Here is a 17,026-nt window from a genome sequence, read left to right as displayed (position 1 = left end):
CTGAGGAAAGCAGGAAATGCTGGATCTTTACTCTGATACTGACTGTGTTTATTACAATACTGCTGAAACCAGCATGGACTGACTCCAACTCTCTACTGACCTCAGAGTCTCCAGTCGACAGTTTGGACTCTCCACAAGTTCAGACAGCAGCTTCACGTCTGAATCCTGCAGCTTGTTTCCTCTCAGGTCCAGCTCTCTCAGATGGGAGGGGTTGGACTTCAGAGCTGAGGCCAGAGAAGCACAGCTGATCTCTGACAACCTGCAGCCCGACAATCTGAATAAAGAATAAATGATGAAACTTCACAATTTAAATATTCAGTCAGTATAAACGTCACAAAGCTTCATTAAAATGTTGTAAAAAGACGATTCTGAATATATTTGTTATTGTCTGATAGTTAAAATAGAGATTATTTAACTTTTCATTGTAGTATGTATTTTTCTCATCACTTTAAAAAACATTTTAAAAAACATGATTTGTAATCTGAGATGAAAATCAATAGTTGAGGATGTTCAGAGTGAATTATTCATGTTGTTATATGAAGGTTTTAAATGTGCAGCTCAACATTGCTCTGCCACAGTCAATGGACTAAACCACAGAAGAAGAAAACAGACTTCAGCATTAAGATACTCAGTGTGGATCAGTATAATATCAGCCTGATGTCTGCAGTTTAGTGTCAACACAACTTTCACATCATATTAATCTGAGCACAGAAGTAAAAAATGGTGTCTGACCTCAGAGTCTCCAGTCGACAGTTTGGACTCTCCAGTCCAGCACAGAGAAGCTTCACTCCTGAATCCTGCAGGTTGTTTTCACTCAGCTCCAGCTGTCTCAGATGGGAGGGGTTGGACTTCAGAGCTGAGGCCAGAGAAGCACAGCTGATCTCTGACAAACTGCATCTCCTCAATCTGAATAAAGAATAAATGATGTCAGTTTAAAAGACTTTAATGTTCCTGCTTGAAATCATTCAGTGTTTAATAATCTGTTCAGAGCTGAAGAAGGTTCAGAATGTAGACGTTTAGAAAATGAAGCTCCAAACACCTGAACCCAACAGGATGCAGGTTCAACACTGTCAAACACACAAGTGAAACAGAGCTCTCATTAATATTAATGACAACGTGCTGCTGCTTCAATAAAGACGTAGTGATGTCACCTCTTAAACTCTGCAGCTCCACCAGAGGCTCCATCTGTACAAACTCATGTTGTGCAGCCAAATAAAAACCCACAGAAACTGATGGAACATTTGATTCTGCTAATTAAAGCTCCTGTTATTGAGATAGTTGAACTTTCAGTCTCGTTCCAACTCGTCAAATACTGACGCTTTGGGATTGTAGGTCGGGTCGGCCGCCGTCCCAAAGCATCAGTATTTGACGGGTCGGGAACGAGACTCAAAGATCAACTCTCTCAGCAACAGGAGCTTTCAGATAAAAGTCATCCTGAGCTGCAGTTTTTCAGTCAGTACAGACGTCACATATCATCAGAAAGGTTTGGAACAAACACACGTTTGTTGTTGTCTGACAGAAGAAAACACAACGTTTGTGTTTTTACTTTCAGAAGCAAGAAGGAAAAGTGCAAATCAATGATGAAGAGGTTGATGGAGAATAAAACAGTGCTGAATGTTTGATGTTATATTAGATATGTTTTAAATATGAAGCAGAACAAGATGCTCAGTGTGAATCAGGACAGAATCTATGTGGTCAAATCCCCTTCAGAGCTGATGACATGAAAACTAAGATTTAAACAGTTTGAATAATGTTTTCAAAGTATTAACCGGTTTAAAGTAAATATTCAAATGGATTTAAACATGTGAGAACAACAACAGTATGTGTGAGATAATTGTGTCGCACTTATAATTCATCAGCAGTGTAATATTTTCATGTTATTAAAGTTTGTCTTCAGAGTTTCACACATTCAACACGTGCAGTGTGTTGAATCAGAGATTACATCACACTCATGTGTCTTTTGTCCAACGTGACTTCAACATCATCCAACCTCCTTTTTTCAAAGATTCAACACTTTCTTTTCAGAGATTTAAATCTCTGCGGGGGGCCACACCTTTCTGATGTCAGATTAGGGGGTCTGTGTCCAACAATTTCTGTCACTTTACAAAAGTGACAAACAAACATTAACACCTTCCTCACTCTGTGATTGGTGAGCTGAGTGCAGGTGAGACAGAGCCCAGGATTCAACTTCTCTCTCAGCTCTTTTTCATTTGTTACACAACTATTTCTGTCACTTTGAAATATGAACTGAGTGAAACACTACCAATGTCTTCCAGGAGAGAACATGTGAGAAGTTACCTCCATATTTAACCCATTGTTGAGCCTCCAGCAGCTCTTGGCTCCACCTTTGGCTGTCTGAAACAGCTATGAACACGTTTAGCTTCACTGATGCACTGATCCCACGCTAAAAGGTGGAGCTAACACACTGCAGACCACTGATTGGTCAGTGGGAACAGCCAGAGTCGTCTCGTCCTCCACGCTCTGAAGTAACATTTCACTTTCTACCTTTCAGCTGTCTTCTGTCTCGCTGCCTGCAGCCTTTCTCAAGTAAAGCTAGTTTCCTTGTTGAGATAAACAACCACACGTGTGCTGTGTGTGGAGAGTGTGTGGTCGAGCAAGAGAGAGAGAGAGAGAGAGCAAAACATGTAAATTAATTACATTTTATAGATACACAGAAACACATGAACTGACCCCAGAGCCTCCAGTCGACAGTTTGGACTCTCCAGTCCAGCACAGAGAAGCTTCACTCCTGAATCCTGCAGCTTGTTGAGACTCAGCTGCAGCTGTCTCAGATGGGAGGGGTTGGACTTCAGAGCTGAGGCCAGAGAAGCACAGCTGATCTCTGACAAACTGCATCTCATCAATCTGAATAAAGAATAAATGATGAAACTTCACAATTTAAATATTCAGTGAGTATAAACGTCACAAAGCTTCATTAAAATGTTGTAAAAAGACGATTCTGAATATATTTGTTATAGTCTGATAGTTAAAATAGAGATTATTTAACTTTTCATTGTAGTATGTATTTTTCTCATCACTTTAAAAAACATTTTAAAAAACATGATTTGTAATCTGAGATGAAAATCAATAGTTGAGGATGTTCAGAGTGAATTATTCATGTTGTTATATGAAGGTTTTAAATGTGCAGCTCAACATTGCTCTGCCACAGTCAATGGACTAAACCACAGAAGAAGAAAACAGACTTCAGCATTAAGATACTCAGTGTGGATCAGTATAATATCAGCCTGATGTCTGCAGTTTAGTGTCAACACAACTTTCACATCATATTAATCTGAGCACAGAAGTAAAAAAGCTCTGAGCTCAGACAAACCCAGAAAACAAGTGAACTGAAGGAAATGTAAAACTTCTGTTATGATTTAAATGTTATAGATCTACACAGAAACACATGAACTGACCTCAGAACCTCCAGTCGACAGTTTGGACTCTCCAGTCCAGCACAGAGAAGCTTCACTCCTGAATCCTGCAGCTCGTTGTCACTCAGGTCCAGTTCTCTCAGATGGGAGGGGTTGGACTTCAGAGCTGAGGCCAGAGAAGCACAGCTGATCTCTGACAACCTGCAGCTCCTCAATCTGAATAAAGAATAAATGATGTCAGTTTAAAAGACTTTAATGTTCCTGCTTGAAATCATTCAGTGTTTAATAATCTGTTCAGAGCTGAAGAAGGTTCAGGATGTAGACGTTTAGAAAATGAAGCTCCAAACACCTGAACCCAACAGGATGCAGGTTCAACACTGTCAAACACACAAAGTGAAACAGAGCTCTCATTAATATTAATGACAACGTGCTGCTGCTTCAATAAAGACGTAGTGATGTCACCTCTTAAACTCTGCAGCTCCACCAGAGGCTCCATCTGTACAAACTCATGTTGTGCAGCCAAATAAAAACCCACAGAAACTGATGGAACATTTGATTCTGCTATTTAAAGCTCCTGTTATTAAGATAGTTGAACTTTCAGTCTCGTTCCAACTTGTCAAATACTGACGCTTTGGGATTGTAGGTCGGGTCGGCCGCCGTCCCAAAGCGTCAGTATTTGACGGGTCGGGAACGAGACTCAAAGATCAACTCTCTCAGCAACAGGAGCTTTAAGATAAAAGTCATCCTGAGCTGAAGTGTTTCAGTCAGTACAGACGTCACATATCATCAGAAAGGTTTGGAACAAACACATGTTTGTTGTTGTCTGACAGAAGAAAACACAACGTTTGTGTTTTTACTTTCAGAAGCAAGAAGGAAAAGTGCAACTCAATGATGAAGAGGTTGATGGAGAATAAAACAGTGCTGAATGTTTGATGTTATATTAGATATGTTTTAAATATGAAGCAGAACAAGATGCTCAGTGTGAATCAGGACAGAATCTATGTGGTCAAATCCCCTTCAGAGCTGATGACATGAAAACTAAGATTTAAACAGTTTGAATAATGTTTTCAAAGTATTAACCGGTTTAAAGTAAATATTCAAATGGATTTAAACAAGTGAGAAAAACAATGTTATTATTATATATTTATTAATAATTATATATTATTATAAATCATTGGGACATAGTTGTCATGTGACTCATTTTAAGTGCACTTAACTACAGTAAGAATACATGAAGAAGGTACGTAATAATCCTTTAACATTGAAATAAAGAGACACTGTTATCCAATGAAGAGCACATAAATACATGAGAGGAGGTGTCTTCTGTCCAACGTGACTTAAACATCATCCAACATCCTTTTTTCAAACATTCAACACTTTCTTTTCAGAGATTTACATCTCTGTGTGTGTGTGTGTGTGTGTGTGTGTGTGTGTGTGTGTGTGTGTGTGTGTGTGTGTGTGATATAAATATATAATCTGCAGTCAAACTGTTCAGACTGTCAAACTTTAAACTGAGTTGTTGTGATTTGAGCTCAGACAAACCCAGAAAACAAGTGAACTGAAGGAAATGTAAAACTTCTGTTATGATTTAAATGTTATAGATCTACACAGAAACACATGAACTGACCTCAGAACCTCCAGTCGACCATTTGGACTCTCCAGTCCAGCAGAGAGAAGTTTCACTCCTGAATCCTGCAGCAGCTCGTTGTAACTCAGGTCCAGTTCTGTCAGATGGGAGGGGTTGGACTTCAGAGCTGAGGCCACGACTTCACAGTGACTCTCTGAGAGTCGACAGAGAGTAAATCTGTGATTACAGATAAAAGAACATTAAAACAATAAAATGTGAGACTTTATTGTGAAAACATATTCATACATGTTGCATCACAAAGCACAGGTGGTCAGTTGGTCGGCCTGAGCTGGTCAGTCATTGATCACAAGGTTTGTAGTTTGAAACTTGAGCTCCTTCTGCCCACGAGGCCCCAGACTTTCCCTGCCTGAGGAGATCAGAGGGGCTGAATCGCTGCCCCGTTTTATATCAGCCCCCAAAACACACTTGAATAAAGCTGCTTTTAACCCTGATGTGGATGTTTTTATCTTCATGTTTGAATTTGGTTTGTTTGATTCATTCTGTGCTCTTTATATTTATATTTGTAATTGTCGGGTAAAACTTGCTTTTTCTTGTGACTCTTTCGTTGTGTTGCTGTTTAATGTGTGTACAGCACTTTGTAACTGCTTTTAAAAGTCTTATATCAAGAAAATAAATCAATAAATGAACCTCCTGAGTGTCCTTGAGCAACATGAACCAAGCTGATGTTCAGGACAAAGTGTCCAAATGACTGTAATGTAAACGTGTCAGATTTGAGTTGATTTATATTCATGAAGCTTCATGTAAATTCACTGTAGGTTGTAACTGCACTCGTATGTGTTTACCTCAGTTATGTGTTTGTGTGGATTTTGTTCTTTGATGCATTTTATTCTGTCGCTCCGTCTGCTTTTCACCTCCCATTAAATTAATTCAGCGTCTTCTACTGCATCAATAGTATAATTAGTGCTAAAGATTGAGTTATTATCATTTGATGGGTGATCATTTGTCTCAGGTGGAGTTCACCTGGCTGAAGGAAATGTTTTGGAAAGTAGACGACTACCTGTCATTTCATCTCTGAGCTTGGTGATGATCATTGATTCAATCAGCAGGTTTCATACTTGTTGAGGAAAACATGTATCGTGTTGAGGTTTTATATAATGCATGTGTGTAAAGTGTTTGTCTTTAATACTGAAGGCTTCAGCTTTACCAGGATTTTTAATGTTCATCACATCTGGACTTACCGAGCCTTTCTACAGTTCCTCACAGCTGGAATCAGTCTCTGTTTTCCTGCGTCTGATGTTTTGTATTTCTCTGTGTCCAACTCATCCAGAACCTCCTCTGACATCTGCAGCATGTAGGCCAGAGCTGAGCAGTGGATCTCAGAGAGTTTCTTCTTTGATCTCTTCTCTGACTTCAGGAACTCTTGGATCTCCTGATGGACTGAGTGATCGTTCATCTCCGTCAGACAGTGGAAGATGTTGATGCTTCTGTCAGGAGAGATCCAGGACATGTTCATCTTCTTCAGGTTGTTGATGGCTGTCTGGATGATTTCTGGCCTGTTGTCTGTCCGACCCAGCAGGCCTCCTAAGAGTCTCTGGTTGGACGTCAGAGAGAGTCCATGAAGGAAGCGGACAAACAGGTCCAGGTGACCATTCTTACTTTCGAGGGATTTCTCCATGGCTCTCTTCAGGAAGTCATCCAGGGTTGAGGGACTCTGTCCTCCCAGGAAGTCCTTCAGTACCTCTGTGTTCCTGTTGGTGTAACAGTGGAACATGTAGACTGCAGCCAGAAACTCCTGAACGCTCAGATGAACAAAGCAGTAGACTGTTTTCTGGAAGATCACACTCTCTCTTCTGAAGATCTCTGTACAAACTCCTGAGTACACCGAGGCCTCTGTGACATTAAGACCACACCGCTCCAGGTCTTCTTGGTAGAACATGATGTTTCCTGTCTCCAGATGTTCAAACGCCAGCCTCCCCAGCTTCAGAAGAACTTCCCTGTCAGCCTCCGTCAGCTCCTGTGGACTCGTCTCACGTCCCTCATCGTACTTCTGCTTCTTCCTCTTTGTCTGAACCAGCAGGAAGTGTGAGTACATGTCAGTCAGGGTCTTGGGCAGCTCTCCTCTCTGGCCTGTAGTCAACATGTGCTCCAGAACTGTAGCAGTGATCCAGCAGAAGACTGGGATCAGACACATGATGTGGAGGCTCCTGGAGGTCTTGATGTGTGAGATGACTCTGCTGGACAGATCTTCATCACTGAACCTCCTCCTGAAGTACTCGTCCTTCTGGGCGTCAGTGAAGCCTCGTACTTCTGTTACCCTGTCGACACATGAAGGAGGGATCCGATTGGCTGCTGCAGGTCGGGAAGTTATCCAGACGAGAGCCGAGGGAAGCAGCTTCCCCTCGATGAGGTTTGTCAGCAGCGCGCTGACTGATGACTCCTGTGTGACATCAGACACGACCTCATGGTTCTTGAAATCCAGTGAAAGTCTGCTTTCATCCAGGCCGTCAAAGATGAACAGAAGTTTACAGACAGCGAGCTTCTCTGCTGTCACCTTCTGTAATGTTGGATGGAAAACATGGAGCAGCCTGAGAAGACTGTACTGCTCATCTCTGATCAGGTTCAGCTCCCTGAACGAGAGCACAACCAGCAGACTGACATCTTGGTTTTCGGAGCCCTCTGCCCAGTCCAGAGTGAACTTCAGCACTGAGAAGGTTTTTCCAACGCCAGCGACGCCGTTGGTCAGAACCACTCTGATGGGTCTCTGTTGGTCAGGTGAGGCTTTAAAGATGTCGCAGCACCTGATTGGAGTTTCACTGAAGGTCTCCTTCTTGGAAACTGTCTCCAGCTGCCTCACCTCATGTTGGGTATTAACCTCTTCACTCTGTCCCTCTGTGATGTAGAGCTCAGTGTAGATCTTGTTAAGGAGGGTTCCACTTCCTGTTTCATCACTTCCTGTTTCATCACTTCCTTCAGTCACACGTTCACATCTCCTCCTCAGACTGATCTTATGTTCATGGAAAACCTCCTGCAGACCAACATTCACTGAAAAAAGAGACAAAAGTGGGAGACAAAAAATACAACGTGACAATCAGCAGTCAATGGTCTTTTCATTACAAGTTAAAAACATCAGTATAAGAACATGTTTGTTGTTTTCTTTGTCTTTCTCTCCACCTTAACGTCGTGGAGAGGTTTGTGTGTCCCTGTGATCCTCGGAGCTCTGTTGTCGGGGGCATTAGCCCCTGGCAGGGTCTCGCAAAGCTAATTAGCCCCAGAGGAGGAGCCAGACTGAGAGTGATTCAAAGAGCCTATATGAATCAGCCACAAAGGTGCTGCAGCACCTGAACCAGGAAAGAGACATCAGGGCACCTTTCTGGAGCTCAACCTGGGAGTGGAGGTCGCTGGTGAATATCTGGTGTCTGGCCTTTGACTACATGGAGACGCCACCCTGTGGGCTGACTACCAGCAGGGACGGGCATTGGGGTCGGGTGTGTGCCAGTTTCATGCAAAAGAAGGCAGGTGTGCTGATTCCTGGCATCCCAGACTGGTCCTCAGGACAGGGAGTGTCTCCTCTCATGGGGGAAGGAACAGGTGCTGGTGCCGGAGGTGGGGCGGTACCAACTAGATTTAGTTGGGCTCACCTCTATGCACAGCACTGTTTCTTGAACTCAACTCCTTTGCTTGAGGGACAACATCTCAGGTTGGCCCCTGTAAATGACCACCACCTGCACCTCAGCCCGTCCACTACACTCTGCTGCTGCTGACTGCTTGTTATTCCCTCACTACAAGGGAGGACCAGCTACTGCTCAACTAGATCCAGACTCTCTGATGTCCTGGATCCACAATAGTGACACAAACTCCCCAGTGACATCAGAACAGAAGAAACTCGACACAACTTCAGACTGAAAACTCTCCCGTTAGACTGAAAACTCTCCCGTTAGACTGAAAACTCTCCCGTTAGACTGAAAACTCTCCCGTTAGACTGAAAACTCTCCTGTTCAGACTGAAAACTCTCCTGTTCAGACTGAAAACTCTCCTGTTCAGACTGAAAACTCTCCTGTTCAGACTGAAAACTCTCCTGTTCAGACTGAAAACTCTCCTGTTCAGACTGAAAACTCTCCTGTCAGACTGAAAACTCTCCTGTTCAGACTGAAAACTCTCCTGTTCAGACTGAAAACTCTCCTGTTAGACTGAAAACTCTCCTTGTAACTGTCTGTGAGACAGATTTCATTGTGTAAATCTATGTACACATATTGCAAAGATACATAAATAGGTTTAAGTTCATGAAGTGTTTAAAAAGGTTAATAAATAGACATAAATTCATGACAATAAATAAGACAATTAAAAAGAATTTATGTTGTGTAAAAATGTGATACTAAATGTTTTCAGTTGTGATTTCAAAAACTTCAGGTGAGGACATTTTATTTTGAAAGTGCATGGTCACATGACCCTGGTCTGGTTTTGAGGGTGAACTGTGGGATTGTGGGTCAGAAGCAGAAGCCGGACCACAGACATGGAAGCAGGAGGTCATGGCACATGGTCAGAGCTGTTCACACTGTGTTCAAGAGGCGCAAACGGTAACTGTGCTTTTGTTTTATCTGTATTTCATTTCTTGGTTGTTTACAATATGCTTGAGCGTACAGTGTCCTTGTCATGTGTTTGTTTATTCACATTGTGTTAGCATTAGCTTCAGTGGACTCATATGGACTCTTATGCTTTTACTTATAGTTTTCACGGTGTTCTACGATTTTGTATCATCGGTGGAGGAGGAGAAATAAAGCTGAAAATCTAGACATCAGTACGAATCGTGGCCTTTTGTTGGACCAGTGTAGTTACACTCCTGTTCAGACTGAAAACTCTCCTGTTCAGACTGAAACTCTCCTGTTCAGACTGAAAACTCTCCTGTTCAGACTGAAAACTCTCCTGTTCAGACTGAAAACTCTCCTGTTCAGACTGAAAACTCTCCTGTTCAGACTGAAAACTCTCCTGTTCAGACTGAAAACTCTCCCGTTCAGACTGAAAACTCTCCCGTTCAGACTGAAAACTCTCCTGTTCAGACTGAAAACTCTCGGCACCTTGGTCCATAAAAACAATCTCTCTCTTGATCTCTTATTGCTTCTAGTTGTAGCTCTTGAACCATTTTAGCATAATTGATGAATGTGATCTACTCATGTTGTATCCAGGGTCCGAAATTAACTTTTTGACTCACCAACCAAGTGGACTGGTAGATGAAAAAATCCACCGGCCAAGCATATTTTTTACCGGCCAAAATAATAAATTGCCTTTTTGTGTTACATAAACATTCATTTTCATACATTTCACTGAGATAATATATTATGTTGAATACAAACTTAACCTCCGCGATTTACTCGCCAAACAGAAAATTTACCCACCATTGGCGTTTGGCGGGTATTAATTTCAGACCCTGGTTGTATTCACATGGTTCAGTCAGTTATTTTCAGTCTCTTTGGATAAAAACGTCGGCTAAATGAACGTATTGTAATGAAGCAGGTTACATTTTAAGCTGTTTAATGTGCTGACACTGAGCAGCTAATTAGCATCTGCTGCAGCCTGAAAATAGATGTTAGCAGTGCACTTTTCCTCACTGGATGTTTGTTCGGTGGCTTGTTCAACAAGTGGATCTGCAGGACGAGGTGTGTGTTTGTAAGTTAGAGGAGGAGGAGATGTTAGCAGGAAAGCTAATGTGGACTGTTGTTTAAAGTGCTGTTTTGTCTCAAGCTGCTGTCTGACACTTCTCCATCTCCATCTCTGCATACAGAGAACAAGCAGCTCTCTGATTGGTTAATGTGTGACATAACAAATGTATTAAAACACCAAGTAGTGTGTTCAGACATGAAGACATCAGCAGACAGATATATAGTCTTACTTTCTCCACACTGGGGACAGGAGGAGTGTCCTGGTGAAGCAGACTGGTCCCAGTATGATGTGATGCACTGTCTGCAGAACCAGTGCCCACAGCTGGTAGAGACTGGATCCTTCAGGACGTCCTGACAGGAAACACAGCAGGACGGCTGCTCCTCCACAGAAACATGCCTCCTCTTCTTCTCTCTGTGAAGACATTTCTTTAGGACTGAAACCATTTGTTGATTGTTTCTAAAAATATCAAGATTTGGTCGACACTGTTGAAGCTCAGATCAGCTGACAGAGGACAGTAAAACTGTCTTTACTTTTCTGATGAATTCAGCTTCAGTCTGGAATAAAAATGGCTGCTTGTGTTATTTCAACTCTTCTGTTTAGTCAGTTTGAACCTGGAGTTAAAAGTGTTCTCAATAACTGAGGTCGACCACGATGACGTGACTTTAACTGTGACATGACTTTAACTATGACGTGACTTTAACTATGAGATTCCTTTTTTTTTAAAAGTCTAATTACAAATTCATAGAGGGAGCAAACTCCTCCTGTCCATAAATAAGAAGTTTAACAATTTCTATTTGTCCTCTTTGATCAGATTACAGCTTTTTACGTGACTGACAGCACTAAGAGGACGATGGGACGAATGATCTCTCTGTCATGAGTCCCAAAAGGTTTGTTAAAGTTAGTTAGCAAATACATTGTTGTTGAAATATACAAACACAACATGAACAAAACACGTCATTGTGAGAGAGGGAACTGAAAAAAGTCACATAAATGAGTTAGTATCAGGTGTCTTACTCTGAGTCTGATGGTCCAGGTTCATTACTGAAGTGTATAGGAAGACCTTTGGACCAGTCACTCTTCATAGACAGACAGCTGGATACTGGAGACTCTGCTCTCTGTCTGTTGGACTGAACTCTGCAAACACCAACATGTTTGTGTTGATATCTCATGAATCTTTGAGAAATTCTCTGATGACAAAGTCATTTAAGAAGCTCTAAACACACAAACTACTGCTACTGTTGATGAAAAGGAGCTTTCAAAGTTTCTGTTTGTCCTCTTAGATCAGATTACAGCTTTTTAGGAGACTGACAGCTGCCACAGATAGTAAGAGGAACATGAGCCGTGAAAAGTCTGTTAGATTTAGGTAGAAAATACATTTTACATGAATTTTGAATATAAAAATACAAAATCAACAGAACAAAGCACAGCAGTGAGAGAGGGAACAGAACAAAGTCACATAAATGAGTTAGTATCAGGTGTGTTACTCTGAGTCTGATGGTCCAGGTTCATTACTGAACTCTGGAGGATGATCTTTGGACCGGTCACTCTTCATAGACAGACAGCTGGATACTGGAGACTCTGCTCTGTCCTCCTCCTCCTTCACACAAACACTCATCTTCTGCTCTGAAGTCAGTCTGAGAGGTGAAACAGGAGCTGTGAGCTCAGGACACAAGAATCAGGAAACAAGTTTGTTCAAGAGTCGCACAAGACCGAGAGAGCAGGAAGTAACACACACTCTCTCTCCCCTTCACACACACATTATACAGTATAATAAAAGCAGCCAGAAGTCCACCTGGTCACTTTTCTTCACACCTGTGCTTGTTTTCTTGGGTTACTGTAGGTTTAAAGAGGATTATTCAGCCAATCAGGACTTTGTGTCCACAGATGAATCAAAGTGTTGAGTTGACTCCAACATTTCTTTCCTCCACAGTCCACAGGGAGAAAACTGACTCACAGTAAGTAAAGTCACAGTAAATAATCACAATGTGTTGTTAACACTCACCCTGCCTCAGACTCCAGCTGCTCTCCTTCTGCTCTTCGTCTTAAAATGGAGTCTGACTGAACACTTTCACTTCCAGGGTTCCTCCCTGTTTTCATGTACCTGCCATTTGCTCCTCCCCTCTCCTTACTAGGAAGTCAGGTGAGTTTATCTGTGTGTGTGTGTGTGTGTGTGTGTGTGTGTGTCTGATAGCAGCCACACCCTCGTTATCTTGTTCTTGAATCTGCAGCTCTCTGAAGGTCAAACAACACACCTCAGTTAGAAATCACTCTCTGTCACAAACTCTGGAAATCCACAGAGGAAATTCAACAAATAGGATTTTTTTTACAGCAACATGTAGATATAAATGTACAGACAATACATACAGATGTGTTACTACCATACAACATCTGGGCCTGTGGCTGACTGACATTTTAATATTAATCAATGACCCAAACAGGTAAAACTCCTGCGTTCCTGAGTGAAAACAAAGAGGGTTTCTTTTATAAGAGCTGAAATCTAAAAGGTCAAAGACTAACTAAACCACCACAGCCACACAAACACTATCAACATGAAATAATAAACTCTATATTGATTAACTTATATTACACGTGTTGCAACTGCAGGGAAAGTGATTCTCCCTCTGGTGGCACATTTGAGTAGTAACTGTCAGTTACATCAGCAGCCCAGTCTGCGTCACTGTGCTCGTAGCCCAAGTTTCTCATCGTCACATTTCCTGTAACACAATTCATTTTCAACTGAGCCTTTCAGATATCTGAGCAGATGTTTTACAGAAGTCCACTGCTCTTCTGTTGGCTCAGAAAAATACTGCGACAGTTTGCTGACAACAAAACTCAGCTGGGGTCTTGTACATGTAGTTGGACAGATCAGGCTGCCAGCTGCCTCTCTGGACTTTCTGACGTCACTCATCTTACTAAAGTGACTTCTCTAGCTTATACACCAACTTTCCGTCTGTGCTAGAGTCCACTTCATATCCTCTGGTTGCTCCATGAACATCTCATAGTCTATTGGGGCGTTCTGACATCCATCTGATGCTAAATCAGGTTTTCCTGTGCTGCTTTTTGCATTAACACTCTGACACTCGTCAGGTCAGCAGTAGGAGAAAATGTCTCATCGTAGTCCAGGCCACTTTGTGACTCTACCCTTTAGCCACACTGATAGACAACATATTTACTGATGTCACAGACAACAATGCAATAAGTGGATTACTGATCAGTGATGTCAGTGAGCAGCTACCAGTGTTTACAGTGTGTGACAGTGACGACAAGAAGGAAAAGCAGGACATTAAACTGGAGCACAGACGAGTCAGGACAGAGGAGTCAATGAACGCTTTAAAACATGAATTACTAAACCAAAACTGGGAAATATTATAGAAAGAAGAAAACCTTGACAAAGCACATGAAGAGTATTCACATTGTTATCTGATAAAAACTGTCCAATAAAAGAAATCAATAAAAAACAGACATATTCAGACAGTCATGCAGTGGCGGCTGGTGAAAAATATTCTAGGCTGGGCTGTGTGTGCCAGAAGCTTTCGGTGACTGTCCCAATGAACCAAAAGACACCATTGTTTTAGGGATAAACAGTAATTATTTAATGGCCCTTTAGAAATCAACAGTTTGACAGATAATGACAATGATATGAGATGTATATTAGTAAATACTCTTAATACAAAATTAAAGTTCTTGAGAGACATTTACAGGTGGATGATGATTAAAGTTCACTATACACAGAAAAACTGGTACAGGAACATAAAATGTACCAACTGAAGTGTGCAAACACTGATTTATGTGTGTGTGTGTGTGTGTGTGTGTGTGTGTGTGTGTGTGTGTGTGTGTGTGTGTGTGTGTGTGCAGACCTTGGTGATGTGGGATGTTGCTGCTGCATCATCAGGTTCAGCTGATGAGGTAACAGTGTAGTAGTGGACTCTCCCGTAAACGTGTTGAACCTCGCGCTGCCGCCACCTGTGGCTCCTCTCATCACGGCAGCTCCGTCACAGACCTGGGCGATTAGTTTCCCCCGTTGTCCCTCAGGAAGAGTAGTTTTCTGTCGGAGGATGCTGTCTCATCGTGGCCTCGCAATGCCAGCTCACAAGCTCCACACAATTTCACACAATCAATGATCTTGGATAAAATATGTGTGTTCATGTCCACCTCTTCATTGTGTTTTCTCACCGCAGTCCTGTGTCCTTCATCCAGCTAGCAGCTATGCTAGTCCCGCCTAGCACGGCTAGCTTGACAGCGTTGTTCATGTGAACCTTCGAGCATTCATGTTTTTTAATCGGCTCTGACAAAAGTTTTAGGTCTCTAGCTCCTGTTACAGTCCATGTAGTATCTGTCCCCGGCATTTTAAGAAGTAAACACGGGAAGCAGAATACTGCATTTGCAAAGCTACATCCAGTTAGCCGAGCCTTCCTGTCGCACCGATTCAGAGAGAGGCTCCTCTGGGACACTTTACCTTTCTCATGCGTCTGCTGTGTTAAACTCAGACCGGGCTTCTCAGGTCCAAGTTCTTTAACACGAAGTTTCCCCCTAAAGTTCTCCTTTCGAAAGGGTTCAGCAAGAGACACTTTACAGAGTCTGTGGGCAGCTGAAGCCCTGTGTGCTCTTGTTCTTGTCGACTTGACGCCGCCATCTCGATTTCAGACGCTTGTTTCTGGTTGCTAGGATACTTAACGGCAGCGTCCCAAGCTTATCGAATGTGACGACGCTAATTGGCTAAATGACCCGTTGCTATGTGTGTTTTTGTCCCAGCAACAGTCTGCCATTGGCTGAGCCGCTGCAGCGCTACATGGAGTCTAACTGGTCCAATAACGTATTTATTTACATGTAGAAAATATTCTGAGCTGATCCAATAAATATAACGGACTGTAAGAAATACATCTGAACTCTTTGATGTTTGTTCTGTAATAAATACATGTTTTGAGCGGTCGGCTCGTTGTGACGTCACTGGCGAGCAGACGTCCCTGTTGTTCAGAGATTCAGCTGTTTTGTTTTATGATGTTTGTTTTGTTATTAGTCTGAGTGAATCTCACTTTTCTCTTGTGTTGGAGCATTTTTGTGTTGACTTCCTGTGTGTGTGTGTTTCCTGCCTCACGTTCAGATGGTGTAATTCCCTGGTTGACCAGCAGGTGGCGCTGTGTGGCTGCAGTGATCAGAGCTCATTCACTGTCTGTGCAGATCAGTAGATGTCTGTCTGAAGCAGCTGGAGAGGTTGGATCAATACAGTGACACTGATCACATGTGTCACTTGAACTGAGCAACACATCTTTGCTTCAGCAGAAATGAGTAATGAAGCATCAGAGAGCACAGCTGACACTTTATAGAGATGTTGGCTGTGTTTGGTTTTGAGGTTATTCTGGTGCCAGTGACGCGTCTGCTGCTGCAGAAACACGTCTCTGCTCTTAGTTGTGCTCAGCTCACACTGCTCACTCATCTCTGTCTCTGCCTCTGTTGACACAGGAAGCAGCACTGTGTCGTTTTGTAGAAGAAATTCAAACTCACAATTTTAATATTTACAATATTAATGAGGTAATAATACAAACTCAGAAATATGTATTATTTCCAAAAGTGAATAAAGAAGCTGTTCTCAGAGGAAAATAAGGTCCCAGAACACTGTATGAAGCTACAAAGGTGGCAGGGTCCGCCACATATAAACAAAGTAAAATAGTATAAACTGTTTTGTCCTTTAAGGTCAGTCTGTTTATTCAGTTATGAAAACAATTGATTGATTATTTAGTTTGTTTTGGCAGAAGAAATGGTAACACTTTATAATAACGATCATTAGTAAGTCCTTTATAAGACATTAGTTAATGATGAACAAAACATTAATAAACCTTTGTAAATGAGTAGTTAATACTAAATTAACATATCACAAATATGTTGTAAGTCATCTGCAAATGACTTGTTAACCATGAAATATTCATGAACAAATCATTAGTAAATGATTACTTAATGATTTGTTGATATATTATGAATGAGTTGTGAGCCAAAGTGATTATAAGAAATTGTTAGTGCTGTTAACATGTCACAAATATGTTGTAAGTCATCTACCCCTGATTAGTTAATTATGAAATATTCATGAACTAATCATTAGTAAATGTTTACCTAATGATTTGTTATGTAATGAAAGAGGCCTGTTCTTCATCTTTTATGACTCATGTGTAAATGTATTACTGAATCATCTATAAGTCATTTACAAGGGCTTTTGCATCCCCCTAATCTAAAGTGTAAACACATCACATGAGAATGTGTTCATATCATTTGTAGTTCTTTCTTACCTGTCACAAATTATATATGTAAGTTATTTACAAACTTTTCAGCAGCCCTCTAATCTTAAATTTCAACTTTTCATGTACAAAGGAGCAGCATACCATTTTAACTGTTCCTCGCCGGTTACAAAAAACAATCT

The 17,026-nt window shown here is 41.6% G+C and overlaps 1 protein-coding gene across 1 annotated transcript; it reads right to left on the bottom strand.

Annotated features, from left to right (window-relative positions):
• Nucleotides 1–6,196: 6,196 nt before the first annotated feature.
• LOC141001110 (protein NLRC3-like) lies at nt 6,197–11,275 on the bottom strand. Its single transcript, XM_073472081.1, has 2 exons — nt 10,847–11,275; nt 6,197–8,004 (listed from the first exon to the last, which is right to left on the bottom strand). The coding sequence occupies exons 1-2, from the start codon at nt 11,058–11,060 to the stop codon at nt 6,197–6,199; spliced, it is 2,022 nt and encodes a 673-aa protein (XP_073328182.1). The 5' UTR covers nt 11,061–11,275.
• Nucleotides 11,276–17,026: the final 5,751 nt, after the last annotated feature.

Source organism: Pagrus major, chromosome 1 (genome assembly GCF_040436345.1).
Source record: "Pagrus major chromosome 1, Pma_NU_1.0".
NCBI classification, from domain to species: Eukaryota; Metazoa; Chordata; class Actinopteri; order Spariformes; family Sparidae; genus Pagrus; species Pagrus major.
This window is presented reverse-complemented; position numbering and strand designations above follow the sequence as displayed.